The sequence below is a fragment of the Podarcis raffonei genome, chromosome 12 (assembly GCF_027172205.1).
Source record: "Podarcis raffonei isolate rPodRaf1 chromosome 12, rPodRaf1.pri, whole genome shotgun sequence".
Taxonomy (NCBI): Eukaryota; Metazoa; Chordata; class Lepidosauria; order Squamata; family Lacertidae; genus Podarcis; species Podarcis raffonei.
In genome coordinates, this window is record NC_070613.1 from 24,690,004 (window position 1) to 24,707,586 (window position 17,583).

General features: G+C 42.3%; 1 protein-coding gene across 1 annotated transcript in view; it reads left to right on the forward strand.

Moving 5' to 3' along the window:
- Positions 1-17,583, forward strand: part of CUBN (cubilin) — a 139,678-nt gene that overhangs the window by 104,974 nt on the left and 17,121 nt on the right. Inside the window, exons 46-58 of the mRNA XM_053359471.1 lie at positions 8-217; positions 1,835-1,975; positions 2,292-2,473; positions 3,978-4,149; positions 5,052-5,258; positions 6,448-6,597; positions 7,029-7,150; positions 7,902-8,127; positions 9,110-9,297; positions 11,120-11,279; positions 12,532-12,681; positions 14,171-14,368; positions 17,240-17,369. Coding sequence (XP_053215446.1) covers positions 8-217; positions 1,835-1,975; positions 2,292-2,473; positions 3,978-4,149; positions 5,052-5,258; positions 6,448-6,597; positions 7,029-7,150; positions 7,902-8,127; positions 9,110-9,297; positions 11,120-11,279; positions 12,532-12,681; positions 14,171-14,368; positions 17,240-17,369 — 2,236 coding nt within the window. The remainder of the gene's footprint in view (positions 1-7; positions 218-1,834; positions 1,976-2,291; positions 2,474-3,977; positions 4,150-5,051; positions 5,259-6,447; positions 6,598-7,028; positions 7,151-7,901; positions 8,128-9,109; positions 9,298-11,119; positions 11,280-12,531; positions 12,682-14,170; positions 14,369-17,239; positions 17,370-17,583) is intronic.

Sequence of the window (17,583 nt, forward strand, 5' to 3'; positions counted from 1 at the left end):
TTTGCAGCTGTTTGTGGTGGAACACTGACGGGACAAAACGGAGTCATTGAAAGTGTCGGATTCCCTGATCTCCACTATCCAGACAATTTGCTGTGTGAGTGGTTTCTCCGCGGACCTGTGGGTCATTTTCTCACCATTCGCTTTGAAGCACTAGATATCCAGAACTCATCTGAGTGTGGCTATGACTACCTGGAAATTCGAGAACAGTATGCGTCAGGTCTGTGAAACTCTTGTCGTCACTCTTTATTCCTTGCATGTGAGAGGAACCAACAGTCTGATATGATTTTCTGCTGAAGTCATTACAATTCTGAGTAGGGCATGGCTGTCTTTGTGAGCAGGCAACTGGGGCAGAATTTTGGAATCCTCTCTGTGCTGTCCCTCACCCCACCCCACCCTAGAACCTATCAGTCACTACTAAGGCTGATCAAATCTGTCAATTTCGGTGTTTCTAAATTTTTGGCTTTTTCAGTCTTATGTTTGGTCCTCTATATTTTCACATCAGTTGTTTGTTTGTTTATTTGCTTGAAAAGTCCTAATAAGAAATGGTATTATTATTAGTAGTAGTAATAGTACAGTGGTACCTCTGGTTATGTACTTAATTCGTTCCGGAGGTCTGTTCTTTACCTGAAACTATTCTTAACCTGAAGCACTACTTTAGCTAATGGGGCCTCCTGCTCCCGCCGTGCCGCCGGAGCACGATTTCTGTTCTTATCCTGAAGCAAAGTTCTTAACCTGAAGCACTATTACTGGGTTAGCGGAGTCTGTAACCTGAAGCGGATGTAACCCAAGGTACCACTGTACTGAAGATCTCAGGGCGGTTCACAGCATAAAAACACAAACTAAAAACACAAAATACACAATAAACCAAAAACAAACCAATAACCCCCTGCCTCCCACAAACAAATATAAAATGACATAAAATGTTAATCAGCCAAAGGCCTGGTTGAAGTGGAGCGTTTTCACCTGGCGCCTAAATGAAGGTGCCAGGCAAGCCTCCCTGAGGAGAGCATTTCACAAATGGGGAGCCACTGCAGAGGCTAAAGGTAAAGGTAAAGGGACCCCTGACCATTAGGTCCAGTCGTGACCGACTCTGGGGTTGCGGTGCTCATCTCACTTTACTGGCCGAGGGAGCCGGCGTACAGCTTCCGGGTCATGTGGCCAGCATGACTAAGCCGCTTCTGGTGAACCAGAGCAGCGCACGGAAACACTGTTTACCTTCCCGCCGGAGCGGTACCTATTTATCTACTTGCACTTTGAGGTGCTTTTGAACTGCTAGGTTGGCAGGAGCAGGGACCGAGCAATGGGAGTTCACCCCGTTGTGGGGATTCGAATCGCCGACCTTCTGAGCGGCAAGCCCTAGGCTCTGTGGTTTAACCCACAGCACCACCTGCATCCCGCACTGCAGAGGCTAGAGTGTCTGTATTTTCTGAGGAATGTTAGAGGCCTCTGGACCTCTCATGGAAGGAGGCACATGAAGATGGGTCTCAGATGATGGTGGTGAAGGAAAGCATTTTAGTGCAAATTTCTCCTAATGGACATATTTTAGTATGCAGTTTTGCCTGATATACACAAAATACAAGCAGAATGCAAGTAAATATAAATAAATACAGTGACTGGAACACAGGAAGCTGTCTTACAGTGAGTCAGACCACTGGTCTATCCAACTCTGTACAGTCTACACTGACTGACAGTGTTTCTCCAACACTTCAGGCAGGGGTCTCTCCCAGCCATGCCTGGAAATGCAAGCGATCAAACCTGAGACCCTCAGATCAGATGCTCACCCTCTTTATTAACGTCTCTTTCTCTTTCTCTGTTCCTCTCTCTAAATACCTAGGGGATTTATTAGGTAAATACTGTGGTGCTAGTATACCCAGTGCATTGGACACCTCCAGCAACTTGGCTTACATCAAGTTTGCCTCTGATGGATCCATCAATGCTCCAGGCTTCAGACTACATTTTTCTGCTAGTGTTGAAGGTGAGCTGCAAAAACAGTGTGGTTTCCATTTCATATGTTGCCTTTTGACTATTGCTTATTGCATGCCATTGGGTTTGTCTTCTTCTAGTCCAGCTGCTATTGGCAGATCTTTTTTCAAGTCGAAGGTACAGTGTAAGATATTCTGATTTTAGTTTCTGCCTTAATTATGAATCAAGACGAAATATGGTAAACAAGGCAACCATTGCAGACACCTGAGTGTTTCCTTTGTTTGACCTTTCCTCAGAATCACTATACATTTTATTTTGCTCTCCCAGAAAACATCAGTTCAGACTGCCTATTATTTGTGTCGTTCCAGAGTGCGGAGGTGATCTCCGCGGCACTGTTGGGACATTTACGTCCCCCAACTATCCAAATTCTGCCCTGCACAAATTAAAATGCAAATGGAGAATCATGGTGCCATTGGGACGCCGGGTCACCCTTACCATTCATGACATGACTTTTGGACTCTACCAGAACTGTAGCTCGAATTATGTGGCTGTAAGTGTGGGGGAAAGGGTTATTTGTACTACTGTGGAATATGGAAATGGCAAAGCAAAGTTAAATTGACTACAAAAACCGGACAATGGAAATTAAAACACACCTAGCTTTTTAGGAATGACTAGTGGTGGCTGGTTCTCATTGGGACTGATAGGGCAGAGGGCAGGAAGATCAACATTAGGTGGCGCTAGAGCCAATGACAGGCAAAGGCAACTGTTTTTGTCCCCATCTTCCTCCTCCCTGCTGAGTTCTGTAAAGCACAGCACAGAGAGAGGCCAACTAGCTGGCAGTGCTGCCCCCTGATTGGCTGTAAGTAGGAAAGCAGGAAGGTGGGGGCTGACTGAGGACAGGCTGAGGTTGATGTGGCAATTCCCCCCTTTATCCAAATAGACCAATTTCCAGTGCAAATAATACAGATGCATTTAAAACACAGGGAAGTTGGGCTTACCAAACCTAATCTACTCCCTGATATCCCTAATACCTCCACGGCAGGAATTCCTTGCTTTGCAACAGGTTGCTATGATCCATTTTGCTATGACTGGCATGCTTGCCCACTGGTGCAGTGTTGAAGTCCCACGTCATACAAAGGTTTGGGCACAAGGAAGGCACCTAGGCAGGCTGCAGCAGCAGCAGAAGAAGAGGTGGAATATCTGGTCCTGAGTGCAACCTCCTCCTCCCTGTGATGTCTTGACTGCAATAATTTGGCAATCTTGACTGAAGAGCTTGGAAAGGGACTCTGTGGCAATGCACATGTCTTGTATATACAAAGTCCCCAGTTCAGACCTGAGCATCTCCAGGTGGACCTGGGAAAGACCCCTGTCTTCTAAAAGCCTCTGCCACTCCTTGTCAAGACAATACTGAGCCGGATGGACCAATAGGCTGACTCGGTGTAAGGCAGCTTCTGACTCCCCCCTTCATGTTTCAAAGCAGATTTGTTCAAGACTGTCAATCGGGGTTTGAGGCATGTTGATGGTCATGCTACACTTAGAAGAAAGCCTTTTCTAAAGGTATTGTCAGGGAACTGCCATCAGCTCAGGGGCGAGAGGGGAAAGACCGGATGGATTACAGAGAGCCCCCAGAGATAGTGGGAAGTAGCACCTCCTCAGTGGAGGAGAGTAGCCACGCCTTTAGTGGAGAAGAGATGCAGGGCTCAGAGGAGGCGAGGCGGTGCCAGGACACCTTGCCTGAGCAAAGCGGGGAGGAGAGAGGTCCTCCGTTACCCACGCCTTCCTTGCGCAGTAGGCTTCCGCGCAGAGAGGGGAGGCGCAGACTGGGCGTCAAGAAACTACTCTGCTGGGGAAAGTTTAAGGACTGCCCACTCTCAGATTCTGCCAGTGAATGAGCCAGCCATGGGAGAGTGGTGCTCTGCATTCCAAAGGTTTTTATCACCAATAAGAAAGCTTAAAAACAGACTATTGAAGTATATTGCCTGATTGCTCTCGAGCAACCAACCTATACCTCTTACAGGTATGCTTGTTAATGTTATTCTCTATTTGGCAAGTAGGTTCACAATGGCTTTGGTGAAAATGCACCTCGACTCTCCACGCTGTGCGGTTTGGTGGCTCCAGGGACTCAGGTGAAATCCTCTGGAAACAAGATAACCGTCGTCATGGTCAAAAGTCACGATGGTTTTGAGGCAAGCTTCAGAATTACATATGCTTCTGATGAAGAATCAGGTAATAGAACATGGGGGGGTTGTTTTGTATTTGCAACTTAACACTTACGAAAAGAATTAATATAAAGTCTGTTTAGCAGCTTTCTTATAACATGGTACTTCTCTTTAAACTGACTTATATGAAGTTACAGTTTTACAGTTCTCTGCTTGCATCTTTAACTTGAAGTAGGAGAACTGGAGGTGAGGAGTAAAGGAAAGATTCTGTCTAATTTTTGACCTGCCCAATGAGTTGTCTAATCAGGGCCTGCCCTATTGTTAGAAAAAGTGAAGCGGCCGCCTTGGGTCCCTGATTTTGAATGTCATGAAAAGGTGGCAAATTCTAGTTATTTAACTTATTATTACTACATTTTTATTCTCAAGGACAGGTACTCATGGGATTTTCTGCCTCAGATACCGAAATAACACAACCAGCCTTGGATATTATGTACTTTGCAGTGAAGATTCATTTGCTTTTCAGCCTCAAGCAGTGAAATGTCTTGGACCAGCCCTATCTCTAATACTGTGGTAGCCAGTGCAACATCTGCGATATGTTGCCAGACTACAATTCCCATCAGTGTTGACCTCTGACCTTACAGGTTGGTGCTGATGAGGGTTGGATCCAGCAACATCTGAAGGGTACCACATTGGCTACCTGTGGTGGCCAAGCCACTACTTCTGTGACATAGACTTTTTCAGTGGTAGACTAGTTCCAATATCAACAGTGGAATGTGGAAGATGATCTTCGGCCAGTCATTATCTCTCCATTTAACTCATCTCATACGATTGTTGTGAGAAAAAGTTGGGAAGGACAGAACCATGTACACCACCTTGACCTCCTTGGAAGAAAGGTGGGCTGTGAATGTAATAAATAGGTAAATAATGAAATGTTGCCTTACTGTTCCAAATGGTGTTGTTTTTTCCCAGTGTGTGGCAGCCATCTGCTCAGTTCAGGTGGTGGGAATCTCACTTCTCCTGGTTATGATGGCACCAGCAATTATGCAAACAACCTGAACTGTGAGTGGGTCATCCAAAATCCGCAGCCATCCATCACAACTCTTTACCTTCTCTTTGGAGATTTCTACTTGGAGCAACACATCAATTGCCAGAACGACTACTTAGAAATCCGGAGAGGTATGTTACAGCTGCCTGTAACCAGTAAATAAATAAGAAAGCAATTCTAGTGGGCAGTAGGTGTTAGTTTGCATTTCTTAGGGCAGAAAGTATTGATCTGATATGTAGAGATCTTTCCTATTCTAATTAATTCAAGAGGGTTCTGAAAGCTTCTGAAAGCTTCTCTGTGTGAAAGAAACAAGCAGAAGGTTCGTGATGTTTGCTCTATACCTTCATAGAAGCTGAGCACAGCTGGCTTAAACTGGTTTTCTTACCTCTTCTGTCAAGGTCATGCTGACTGTAAAAGTAGGGTCAGAAGGAGCCTGGGTTACACTTTCTGTTTCCATCTCTCTTCCTTCTGGCGTGGTGTTCTGTACATAGTATGCCTAGTGTTAAGGTTTAGACTTATTATAAGTTATTGTAAGTTTAAGTCAAGTCTGCTACAACTGGATTTCTTATGGACAGTGCCAATCCTGAGTATATTGGATTTGTGACCATTATGCTCATTTGCCTTCAGTAGCAGTAAAGCTCTGCTGGTCTATTTTTGGGGAATCCTGCAATGTGCTTAAGTTGTTACTCTGCTAACTATACATTGAAATCTACTCTGGATCAATATTGAGTAGAATTTCATGACGGGCAGCAGGAGAATAGTTGTGGTGAATGAACAGTCCAATCCGAAGCTCTACTGGGCTCCTGTCAGCAGGGTGAAAGCTGATCGTGGTGGGATTTTGAGTTTTCCCTGTTGTTATTCCTTTATTCTGCTTTGTTCCTATTCCCTCCCCCCTCAAGGTACATGTTGTAGGGATGGAAGTGCATTAGGTCCAGTCATAGCTGTCAACTTTTCCCTTTTCTTGCGAGGAATCTTATTCGGAGTAAGGGAATTTCCCTTTAAAAAAGGGAAACGTTGACAGCTATGGGTCCAGTTGATCCCAAGCTGCCCTTAGAATGCCTCCTTTTACCCTCTCTTATTTTGTATTTCATTTTATTCATCAGACTATAACAAAATATCAGTTTTCCCTAGCCAGAGAGGGCCAAATGGTGCAGTCGTGCATACATTCTTAAACTGTGAATAAACCATGGTTGTCAATTAATAATAGGGACATTGGTTCAAGAAGCCAAGGTACTGCAACAACTTTGTATATTTGCTTGTTTTGAAGGGAGTCACGTTTAGCTGGCTTTAGATATTTCATAGCACCATGTTTCTATTTAGGGGATTCTGATGGAGAGCTCTTATACCGACTATGTGGCCACAGCCCACCTCAGCATCCACTGCTAATAGCAGCTCCTCAGACCTGGATACAATTTTTGAGCAATGATCAAAATACAGACAAGGGATTCTTCATCCACTATGGATCTCTGGGTAAGTTTCACATTACTTTTACTGTGTATGGTGATTCTAACAGGTTGTACTGAAGGTGCAAAGCAAACACCTGTTTTCTGTTAATAATCCATGATGTGAACTCAATAGTCTTGCTTAACCAAGGTTTGTTTGGACATCCCATCCCAAATGTTTGTCGCTGTACAAATGCACAAGGCAAGAGCTGCTGGAAAACAAATCAAGGTTTAGGGGAAAGGGACAAACCATGTTTGCTCATCTGTGAAATGGCTTGTGGCTTGTTAAAAGATATGGTTAAAACAAACAATGGCTTCCTGTTATATGTGAATGCAAGCAATGCAAGTGAGGTGTGTTCCCCCCACACCACCCAATGAAACTACCTAGGAACTGGCATGTCTGCATTTTCTATGAGTCAATGAACAAAGCTTCTTCAAATATCTCAAATTTTATTTCAGCCTGTGGTGGTGTAATGGAAGGTGAAAGTGGAATTATCTCAAGCCCTAACTACCCATCACCTTACAATAGTTCTAGCCATTGCTCCTGGCTCTTGGTAGCACCAGAGGGACATACCATCAATGTGAGTATTGCTTTTCTCATCAGCTTATTATAAAATAAATGGGTGCATTTTATCCATAAGAACAAGGTAACTTTTACATGAAGTACTCTAATTGAGAGTATGGGTGTCATCATGCCTCAGACCACCCACTTGACTTCTTCCAAGACCCTCTGCCCCTTCTAATTTTTGTTGTATATTTTTTAAATGAACTGTTGTTCGTTTTTTGCAGTGTTTGTGTGTGTGTTCTTTTTTTGTCTGTTTTGCTTGTTTGAGGGGAGTGTAGGTGTTTTACCTGTTTTGGGGGGAGGGGCAGTGCTGAGCATCACCAAATGGGTACATTTTGGTGTGCACAACAATGTGTTTCCCGATGCGTTCACCAAAAATGCTGGGTTCCCCTGCACTAAGCTGCATTCATCTCACCAGCAAATACCTGCAGCTCAGTAAATTTCTCTTTTTTTTTTCGTTTGCCCGGGATTAGAAAAACAGGAGGCTGTTAAACACCTTGGAAGCTACAATAAAAGGTTGGTGGGTTGTGTTTGGCTTGGTTCTATTTAGCACTTCCTCCTAAATAAAAATGAAAGTAAGACAAGTAAGTGAACTGAGCACATTATGATGTCTGTTATGCTGGAGTAAAAATGAGGACAAATAGATTATTTTTTCATATTAAGCTATTTGTATTAGAGCTTTTAGCAGACTGAGATAGCTCTGTTTCTGATGCATTTTTGCAAATACTATTCTATGTTCATGGTCATCTCTTATTGCTCGCCCACAGCTTACTTTTGTGGACTTTGAAATTGAAAATCATAGGACCTGTAGATGGGACTCGGTCACCATTCTGAATGGTGGATCTCCGAGTTCTCCTGTCATTGGACGATACTGTGGAACTTCATCACCAGGCACCATTCAGTCAGGCTCCAATCAGTTATTAATAAACTTCAATTCCGACCACTCAGTGCAGGGAGATGGTTTCTATGCCACATGGACTGCAGACTCTTTAGGTAAGCAGGAAACCATTATAAATTCCTTCCTTCTAATGCATAGCATTGACTGTTGTGAAGTAGGACTCCCCACCCCCCTCCATCTCTGGATATGACAGTGGACAGAGAAATGTCTCCATTAATGGAATGAAGAACAATTTTAATGAAGTTTGATAGAGATAAAATACATGTATACCATGCAAAAAATAGCTCCATCTTCCACCTGATTGTCTTAGGGCCCATTTTCATGATCTGCATCAGTGTGGTAAATGCTCCTTAAGCTATTGTTGAGATCTTGGCACAGAAACAGGGAGAGCTGAGTGAAAGCAGTTGATACATGCAAACTCTTTGTGAATTGCCTTTTAGTAGACCGCTGCACACAGTCAAGAAAGATACAGTGGTACCTCGGGTTACATACGCTTCAGGTTACAGACTCCACTAACCCAGAAATAGTATCTCGGGTTAAGAACTTTGCTTCAGGATGAGAACAGAAATCGTGCAGCAGGAGGTCCCATTAGCTAAAGTGGTGCTTCAGGTTAAGAACAGTTTCAGGTTAAGAACGGACCCCTGGAATGAATTAAGTACTTAACCCGAGGTACCACTGTACTCTGATATAGGGACTTATTAATAATACGCTTTTCAGAGTGTGCTTCATAAGTCATACATGACTGTTTTTGGTTACAAATGGTTGAGAAAGTAGAGAGCTGCCTTGGACCATTGGTTCATCTAGTTTTGTATTCCGCATTAAATGGCAGCAGCTCTCCGAGGTTTCAGAAAGCTGCACCTGAAGATGCCAGGGACTGAAGCTCAGACTTACTGTATGAAAAGCATGCACTCTGCCACTGAGTGATGGTCCTACCTCCAACAGTCAGCAGAAGAAGCCACTGCCATCTGACCATGAATCCATACCTTTCCACCAGGAAAAGATTGTGCAATGTGATCTTCCATCCAGATGCATGCATGCATTTTTGACTCATTCTATAACCCTCTGTCATTTTTGCAGGATGTGGGGGCATCCTTCATTCTGAAAATGGCACCATCCATTCTCCCTACTGGCCCCAGGACTTTCCTAGTAACATTAGGTGCTCGTGGACAATAATTACCCATGAAAGCAAACATTTGGAGATAACCTTCAGTGAGAATTTCCAGATTCCAGATAGCTACGGGCAGTGTCAGAGCAGTTATGTGAAGGTAAGTAAATATGTTTTGTCAATATTATGGACTATGGTAAGTTTAAGTATAGTTCACTAGCCAAGCAGTTTCAGGCTGGTGAAGCAGGTCTAAGGATTGAGCTGCAGGTAAGTAGAAGTTCTGACTCTGTAAAGCACCCCACTTCCATGCTGAGGAGGCTTCTGTGGTGAATTTTCCTGTCTGCCCACAGGTGTCCCACTCCAGAGGTGGACAGGTAGGTCCACAACATCCAGTGGTCCCTTGGCAGCCCTCCAGGGTGCTTAGAATTGGTCCCTAAGCAAGGGTCTTTTTGGAAAACAAGGCCAAGTTGTTCGCATCTTATACGAAAAATAATGACAGAAAAACACCCCAATCTGTGCCTGCTTTTACATAAATTGATATGCACTCTGTATCAGAAAACCTGTTTCTTTAATGTTGCTTTCATCAAATACCTGAAAATGTTCAGGAATAACAAAAGAATAATGTATACTTCCTTGGCTGTTAAAGATCTGCTTCACTGGAAGACACTTGAAGAGAAGGGGATGTTTGGCATTCCTTAGAGCCTAATAGTTTTCTAAAGAATTTGGCAGATGTTGTGTGTTGTTGTTCCCAGACTGTGCAAAAACACACAACTCCCACTTGTTCATAAAGGGCAGGCATAATTTATCATCGTGTAGGAAGACATAAGCGCCTGGGTTACTGCTCAAAGAGGGCCAAGATGGCATATATTTATAGAAGCAACGGGAATATACCTTGGCCGATTTAGAAATCACGTTTCAGCCTACTGAATGGGATAGAGTTTGAAAATGTTAATTGAAATATGCTTTTGTGCACAAGAGATCCTTGCTGGGGGATGCAGAAATCAGAAAGGATTTGCCCACTGTGGCTATTTGGGTGAAGCATTCAATGTGCCATGAAAGAAAGCGATTTAATGCCTTTCCTTTTGAAAAGGGAAGCTGTTGCAAACACACAAGAGCTGTACTAGGCCTTTGGGAACATGAGGCCAGGTTCTCCAGGTGTCTCCACCAGCAATACCTGTGTATTAATAACCGTGCTCAGCGCAGTTTGAACTTGTTGACCTTAATGGATTTTAATAGGGTTTCTCCCAGAATGAAAAGCTCACCCAAGCAGGGTTAGATTCAAGAGTGAATTAATGCTAAGCACACCATTAATTCCACCACCTCCCTGGTCTCAGTTTGAGGCTGCATTTGAACACTGATAGATGATTTCAGGTCTTTCTTCCTCAGTTATGCACTGTACGTATAAACAGTGCTTTTTTCTGGGGGGATGCAGGGGTACACATACCCCTAAACATTTTGTGAACCTAAATGTTTGGCCTTGTTGAGGGGCAGTATTTCAATACGAGTAGGAAAACAAGAGTATCCCCTAAACATTTTAAGGGAAAAAAACACTGCATATAAATTACTGTATTTTTCTTTCCTAAAATATATTAACAGCCTGCAACTGACACTAGCAGGTAAAGTAAGGAAATACTGTACCAGCGAGTACTGTACACTGAGCTTTGAGACTTAACACTGCCATTGAAGAGCTGAAGCAAAATGTTCCGTCTATAAGATTTCCTCCTAGTTGTTTCCCCCAGCACCACCACCACCATTCACATTTTGAAACCTGGAGCTACAGTCAGGGTTTGGGTCTTGTGACAACTGAGAATGGGTGTTTTTATTATATGCCCATTGTCTTTCTGTATGAGTCTAACATCCTACTGTTTTGCTGGCCTGTATGGTAAAACCAGGATTGCCATAAACTGTTTGGAGCTGGTGTAAAATGAAAATGCACACGAGCCTTATTTAGATGTTCAGAAAAGAGTAACCCTTTCCCCCAGGTGCTGAGAGGACGTGATAATGAACAGGAAGATGCAGTATTAGCTGTTGGGTGTGGAAATTCAGCTCCCGGACCTATTGTTGCGCCAGGAAATGTGATGACAGTAGTGTTTCAGTCACAGGACATCCCAGGACGTGGCTTTTCTGCATCTTTTATAAGCAGTAAGTAAATCAATCAATATCAATCAACCTCTTTATTATGGTCAATGGTCAGTATTAGAAAAAAAGAAACTTCATAAAATATATAAAATAAAGTATTAGTATTAGAAAAAAGAAACTTCATAAAACATATAAAATAAATTCAAGCAAAACAAAATAGAGAGCCATAGCGATAAAATTACTAATAACTGTATTGTACTATAAAATGCCAGGCACAGAATAGAAAGCAAAATTACAAATATGCTAAAATAAGTCGTTGGAGAGTTTTATATTCAGCAGCACAATATTTAGCCTTCCTGGAAGAGGTAGATGCATTCTGGTCTTAAAGAAGTGAAATGCGGTAAATAATTCTGAATCCGAGGATTGCTGTGATGACCTGCATCTGAAGCGTCATCTATATTGGAGGTGTAGCTTAGGTGCTTGCATACCTGGATTGGAAACTGATTAGGATGTAGGCCTCTATATTGTTGGCACTGTTTATTGGGAGGTTAATTCAAACTGTGTCAGTACAGTGGCATCACAAATGCAGAGGACAGGAATACTGTAAAGGACTTCCCTTTCTCCACAGAAGCTCCATTTATGGCAGTGTACTGGGATACGAACCAAATCTGATAGGCTTGATACACTGATGCAAACTGATGGCACAATGGACCCATATCCCAGGGTATGCGTGGGGTGGAGATATAAGTTCAGTTGTAGCTACGCCACATCACATTGCAAGTGAAGGCTCACAAGAGTAAATCCTCTTTTATAGAAAATATTATTTACACACAGACAACTAAATGTCTCAAGGAGAACAGTTCCGGTTTTGCACACTTTCTCATTTTCTGGTTGTCTATATGCAGGAATTATCTTATTTTGCTGTAGAGGAATATACAGACAGATGAGACCCCACCTGAGGTTTGAAGTGGGAACTAGGATCTTAGATGTATTGGAATGAGAAACATGACACAAATGCCTTGGTTCTATTTTTTTAAAAAATACTAGCAATAACCGTTAATTGCTTGTAAATCAACTTAAGCATTCATTTGGATGGGTAGAGGATAAATAATAAAACTAAACTGACATATTTTAATTTTTTGTTTGACTTTAATACCTTTCCAGAGCATGCACTGAGACATTTTATAGGCTGCAAAAAGTGGAAAGTATTTTACATGTCCTTACCATTTTGATCTTATACCCAGAAATCACATGGAGATAATTGATTTTGAACTTTTTCAATGGCAGCAGACTGTGTTTCTTTGTTTACATGCAGGGTGTGGAGCGAACTTCACTGCGCCATCAGGTCGAATAGCCTCTCCTAATTTTCCCCATCAATACGACAACAACATGAATTGCAATTATATCATAGATGTGGAACCACAGTCCATTGTCATCCTACGTTTCCAAACGTTTGGTCTGCAGTGTAAGTGACAGAAATATTAATCCTTTGCCTCGGTATTTACCAAATTGTGAAAATGTTCCCTCTGGAAGAATGAATGTGTCTAAAGGCATATTCTGAGCAGGTATCAGCTCCTGGAAATCTTGGGCACTTGCTGCAGTGCTTTCCCAGCAGCACAGCACAGCCCACAGCCAGATGTCTGTCCTTGGCCCTCACATTGAGTAGGCAGATCGGGAGTTGCCACACTGATGTATCAGACTTCCCTACTCACATATACCATATTTTTTTGCTCTATAAGACTCACTTTTTCCCTCCTAAAAAGTAGGGGGAAATGTGTGTCCGTCTTATGGAGCGAATGCAGGCTGCGCAGCTATCCCAGAAGCCAGAACAGCAAGAGGAATTGCTGCTTTCACTGCGCAGTGATCCCTCTTGTTGTTCTGGCTTCTGAAATTCAGGATTTTTTTTTATTGTTTTCCTCCTCCAAAAACTAGGTGTGTCTTATGGTCTGGTGCATCTTATAGAGTGAAAAATATGGTACCTTGTTTAAGGCAGTGTGGAAAATGAAAACTGGGGTACAATTCTAGATGAAGAGGATTTCAGAAGCATTCATAAAGTAAGAAAAAATTCAGCAGCAAGTAGTTACTTCCGTAAAGCATTGCAGGAACAGTAAAGGAGTCACTTAGAAGATTAGTGTTCCTATTTATCTTTTATGAGGCCTCCAAGATCAGCTGTCTCTAAACAAACGGTTTCGTTCGTTATCTGTGTTTGCAAGGATGTATTATAGCTCAAAAGTGTTCTCGGCTCACTCTAACCAGAAGGATACAGAACACACTGTATCACAAATATTTAGTTGAAATCGAGCACACAAGGAGTGGGAGATGATTCCTAAGAGATGATTCACTCATCTTGGCATGTGCTTGTATTTTGGAAATCAGAAACAACTGTACCATTGTGCTGGCTTGTGCCACTCCAGATTATTACTTTTTGGCTAGCTTCTTGTTTACTACAAAACAAGAAACAAAACTGCAGCAGGCAAGAATGTCACCTATCAGTTATAGCATGATCCACTTTAGGGTTTCTTCATATATAAAAAATAACCTGTAACCAAGCAGTTTGAAAAAGAGATCAGTTTTGAGAGAAAGGAAATTTGAAATATATATGGGACACTCTCTCTCTCTCTCTCTCTCTCTCTCTCTCTCTCTATATATATATATATAAAATTCTCCTCTGATACTGTGTTTGATTTTCTCTTCCTTAAATTAAATGAAGGAGAAGATCTACCTGTCTTTGCCTCTGACCCCATTCACTTTTTCCTCTGCCTCCACCCAACATTGGCTTGTGCCCCCCTGAAGATTTCCCATTAGGCTGATAAAGTTTTCCCGCTCCTGCTCCACAAGTAGTGTCCTAGTCTGGTTTCTATGATGGGGTAAATTGGCTTAAAAAAGTACTTAGAGGGTGGGTAAACAGTTCCACAAAATATTGATGAACCGTTCTAAATTTTTATGCCATGCAGCTCATAATGCCTTAGGAGATTGTGCTTATGATGGAGTGAAGGTCTTCAGAGGGGACAGAGCCGGTCCTTACCCCGAAGAAACGTTTTGCGGCAATGAAATCCCTCATCCTATCAGCATCGTTGGATCCACACTGTTGAATTTCTACACAGATTCTCATATTGTTGGCGTCGGATTTCTGGCCACTTATGCTGCAATTCGTGAGTAGCCACACATTGTTAGTGGGAACAACATGTGTTTCTATGCATCAGGCAACGAAATGATGCCCTGGAAGAAGACCTAACTATCCCTTGACTTTCTGGGTTCCTCCAAATTTGTAAAAACAAACAAGACACCAACCAATGAAAAACCTCACCCATTTTCAGAACCACTGCTTAGAGAACAATTTGATCTAGGGGCCAAGGGGTAATCCATGTAACCCGTATGGGCATCTGTAGTCTAAGGATGCTATCCAACTAATGCATCCCATCAGACTGTGCAAGAATATGCACTTGCCCAATAAAACTTCTCCCTTTTCCTCATGTGAATGCCCTGTGGTCTTCCCACAAATCTGCTCCATAAGGCTAGGGTAACCCCTGGAACAGATTTAGGGGACACTCGAGAGAAGAGAGGGAGAAGTTCCATTGCTCAAACAGAAATCCCTGCACTGATGCAGCCCATTAATTGGATATCACCCTATGAACGCTTCTTGCGAAGCATCCCCTTCTGTGATCACAGTGGCTTAGCTACAGGTAAGTAAGCTTAGGATTTGATCCTTAGTTTCAGAGTTAACTGTGACATATATCACACACAAAGCACTCCTCCTGTTTTCAGAAATAATTGTCATAAAACGCTCAGGATTAGCCCAATGCCAAATAAACAGTTCAAGGCCATCTCTTTTCATTGTGTATATCCCACTGGCAATGAAGCAAAATGACCCTGAATGCAATGCCGTGTTTTTACATTTGCATGATTCAAGGTTCAGTGCCAGAATGGGATTCTAGCAAGCAGTTTGCAAAACAATTTCTCCTCTGCTTTTCCTTTGCCACTGAAATGGTGGAATCCGGAATGGAGAAATCCATGTGCACACATTCAGCATAAATCTGTAGTCATTTTTTTAGTGAGTTCTTGTAATTTTTTATCATCATCATCACATTTCCAGGGAATACATTTTTTAGTAAATTTTATGCATCCTATAAAGCATTGTTCTTGTTTGCTCTTTTTAAAAACTTCCTGTACATTAATCTCATTTGGGTCTCATAAAGAAGCTCCTAAGAACACATTGGTTCTATTACATATGAATTTACTTTGCAAAGATCACATAGTGCAATATCCTCAAAGACAAACTATCCAGTGCCCATGGGACTGAGCTATTGGAAGTGTCTAGTCCAGTATAAAATGTTCTAGGCAGGGAAGAAACTAAACCCTCTTCCTTTGGATGTGAGAGTGGCTTCTGAGTCAAAGAAAATAGCTAGGCCCCAGCTACCTCACAGACCTTGACAATGGAAAAAAAAAATTAAGACTTAATCAAACGTTGGGCTGATAACAAGTATGTGAACCTCATTTTTTTGTACCAGGTAGTATGTTCCCTCCTTGCCATAGCCTTGAGAAACAGCTATTTGCCTCAAAGCATGAAATCAAGTATCATTGTTTGAAATGAGTCATCCTGAGAGCTACTGGCCAGACGGAATACCATTGAAGGATGACAATGTTAATTTACTTGTGAAAGAGGCCTTCATAACTCACTCAAATTGGCTGCTGCCACCTGACCTTTGACTCCTGACATTTGTGAAGTATGACTAGTAGCTTTTTATTGGCTTTTTGGCCCATGCAAAACACATTCTAGCCATGAACATTCTGTTTCGTTCTAGCTTCATCCTTCACAAAAGACAAAAGGGGGAAGAAGAGAGAAGCTTTTCTCTTCTTACGTACCATAAGCACTGCTTTTTTAAAACCTCTTGTGCTTTTGTCTCTTATTTGTCAACAGTCCAAAGGGCAGCGCTCGATAGACGCCACCCTACTGTAGCTGAAAATGAGGAATGGGAGCCTAGGCATTCATTGCCTGTTAAAGAATTTGCTTTGCAATGCTAGTGGTTGCTGTGATGACTAGTCCTTTAGAAGCTTGGACAGCAGTGGGCTTGGGCGATTTGTCAAGAGAGAGCCCAGAGTGGTTGACTGCCAAATGGAAGACTATAAAACAGAGCACAATGGTGGTCGCAGATGGTTTTGCAGAGAGCTGTGAACCAGAGGACAAAGACTGAGCCACCTCTCAGACTCCCAATGGCATCCATTATGGAGAATAAATTAAGAATGTACTGTGGCTTCTGCCGCTGCAAATTCTTCAGTAGATCTTAAAGCGGGCATTAACTTTCACTCTGAGGGAACCATGCAGCAGTTACAAATCCACTCACTCACACTCCACCTTCAAAAAGTTGAGATCTCCTACTGAATCCAACCGAAGGATTTAATGCATTGCAAAGCGTTTCCCGTGCACCAGTGAAGTAATCAGGGACACAGGAAACAACCATAAGTGTGGCTCAAATAATTTAAAAAACCAACGGTCTCCTCACATATGAGCCTCTGTGGTCATCAGGAGAGGGCCTCTTTTGAACTGGAGCAGCCGCTCTGTGGAACTCTGTCTCAGGAGATCCAGTGAAAGCATTTTGCCACCTACCCTATGGCATTGTTGTTTGGGTAGGCCTTCAACCTCCAGGCTAAGTGCTCACTTTCTGCTGGTTCTTTTCTTTTTAAAAATGTAACTTTTATGAATTGTTGTGTTTTATCTGCATCTTCTGTTGTACTTACCATTTTACTTTACTTTACTTTACCCATACTAGTATTTATTGTATTAAATGGAGTACGCTGGTTTTTAACCATATAACAAATTATATATATACTAGAATGTATACCTCCATGTTGCCCTCCAGATATTGTTGGACTCCAACTCTGAAGGAGCAAATGAAAGGGATATTTGATCAGGTATCAACAAAATAGACCAGCGCTTACTGCATTTTAGTGAAACCCTAGACCCAAAGTATGTATGGCAAAGAGGTTCTTCGGCAGTAATGATAATCTTTTGCCTTTCACTGCAGCTTGTGGCGGCGTATTCAACAGCTCTCGAGGTACAGTCAGGAGCCCTACCCATTCATTTACTGAGTACCATCACAACATGAACTGTTCGTACTACATCACTGTCAGAAGCAACAAGATAGTGGCACTCAAGTATGTATGCCAAGAGCAGTTTTCAGTTTATGATGAAAAAATCATGGTTTCTAGGTTTGGTTTGGTTTGGTTTGGTTTGGTTTGGTTTGGTTAGGTTTGGTTTTAAACTGCTATAGTGACAGCAAGCATAGGAATTGTTAGTGCCATAGTACCTAGGACTGTGCACACACTATATCTTTAAAGCATATTCAAAGTACATTCTTTCCCTCAAATA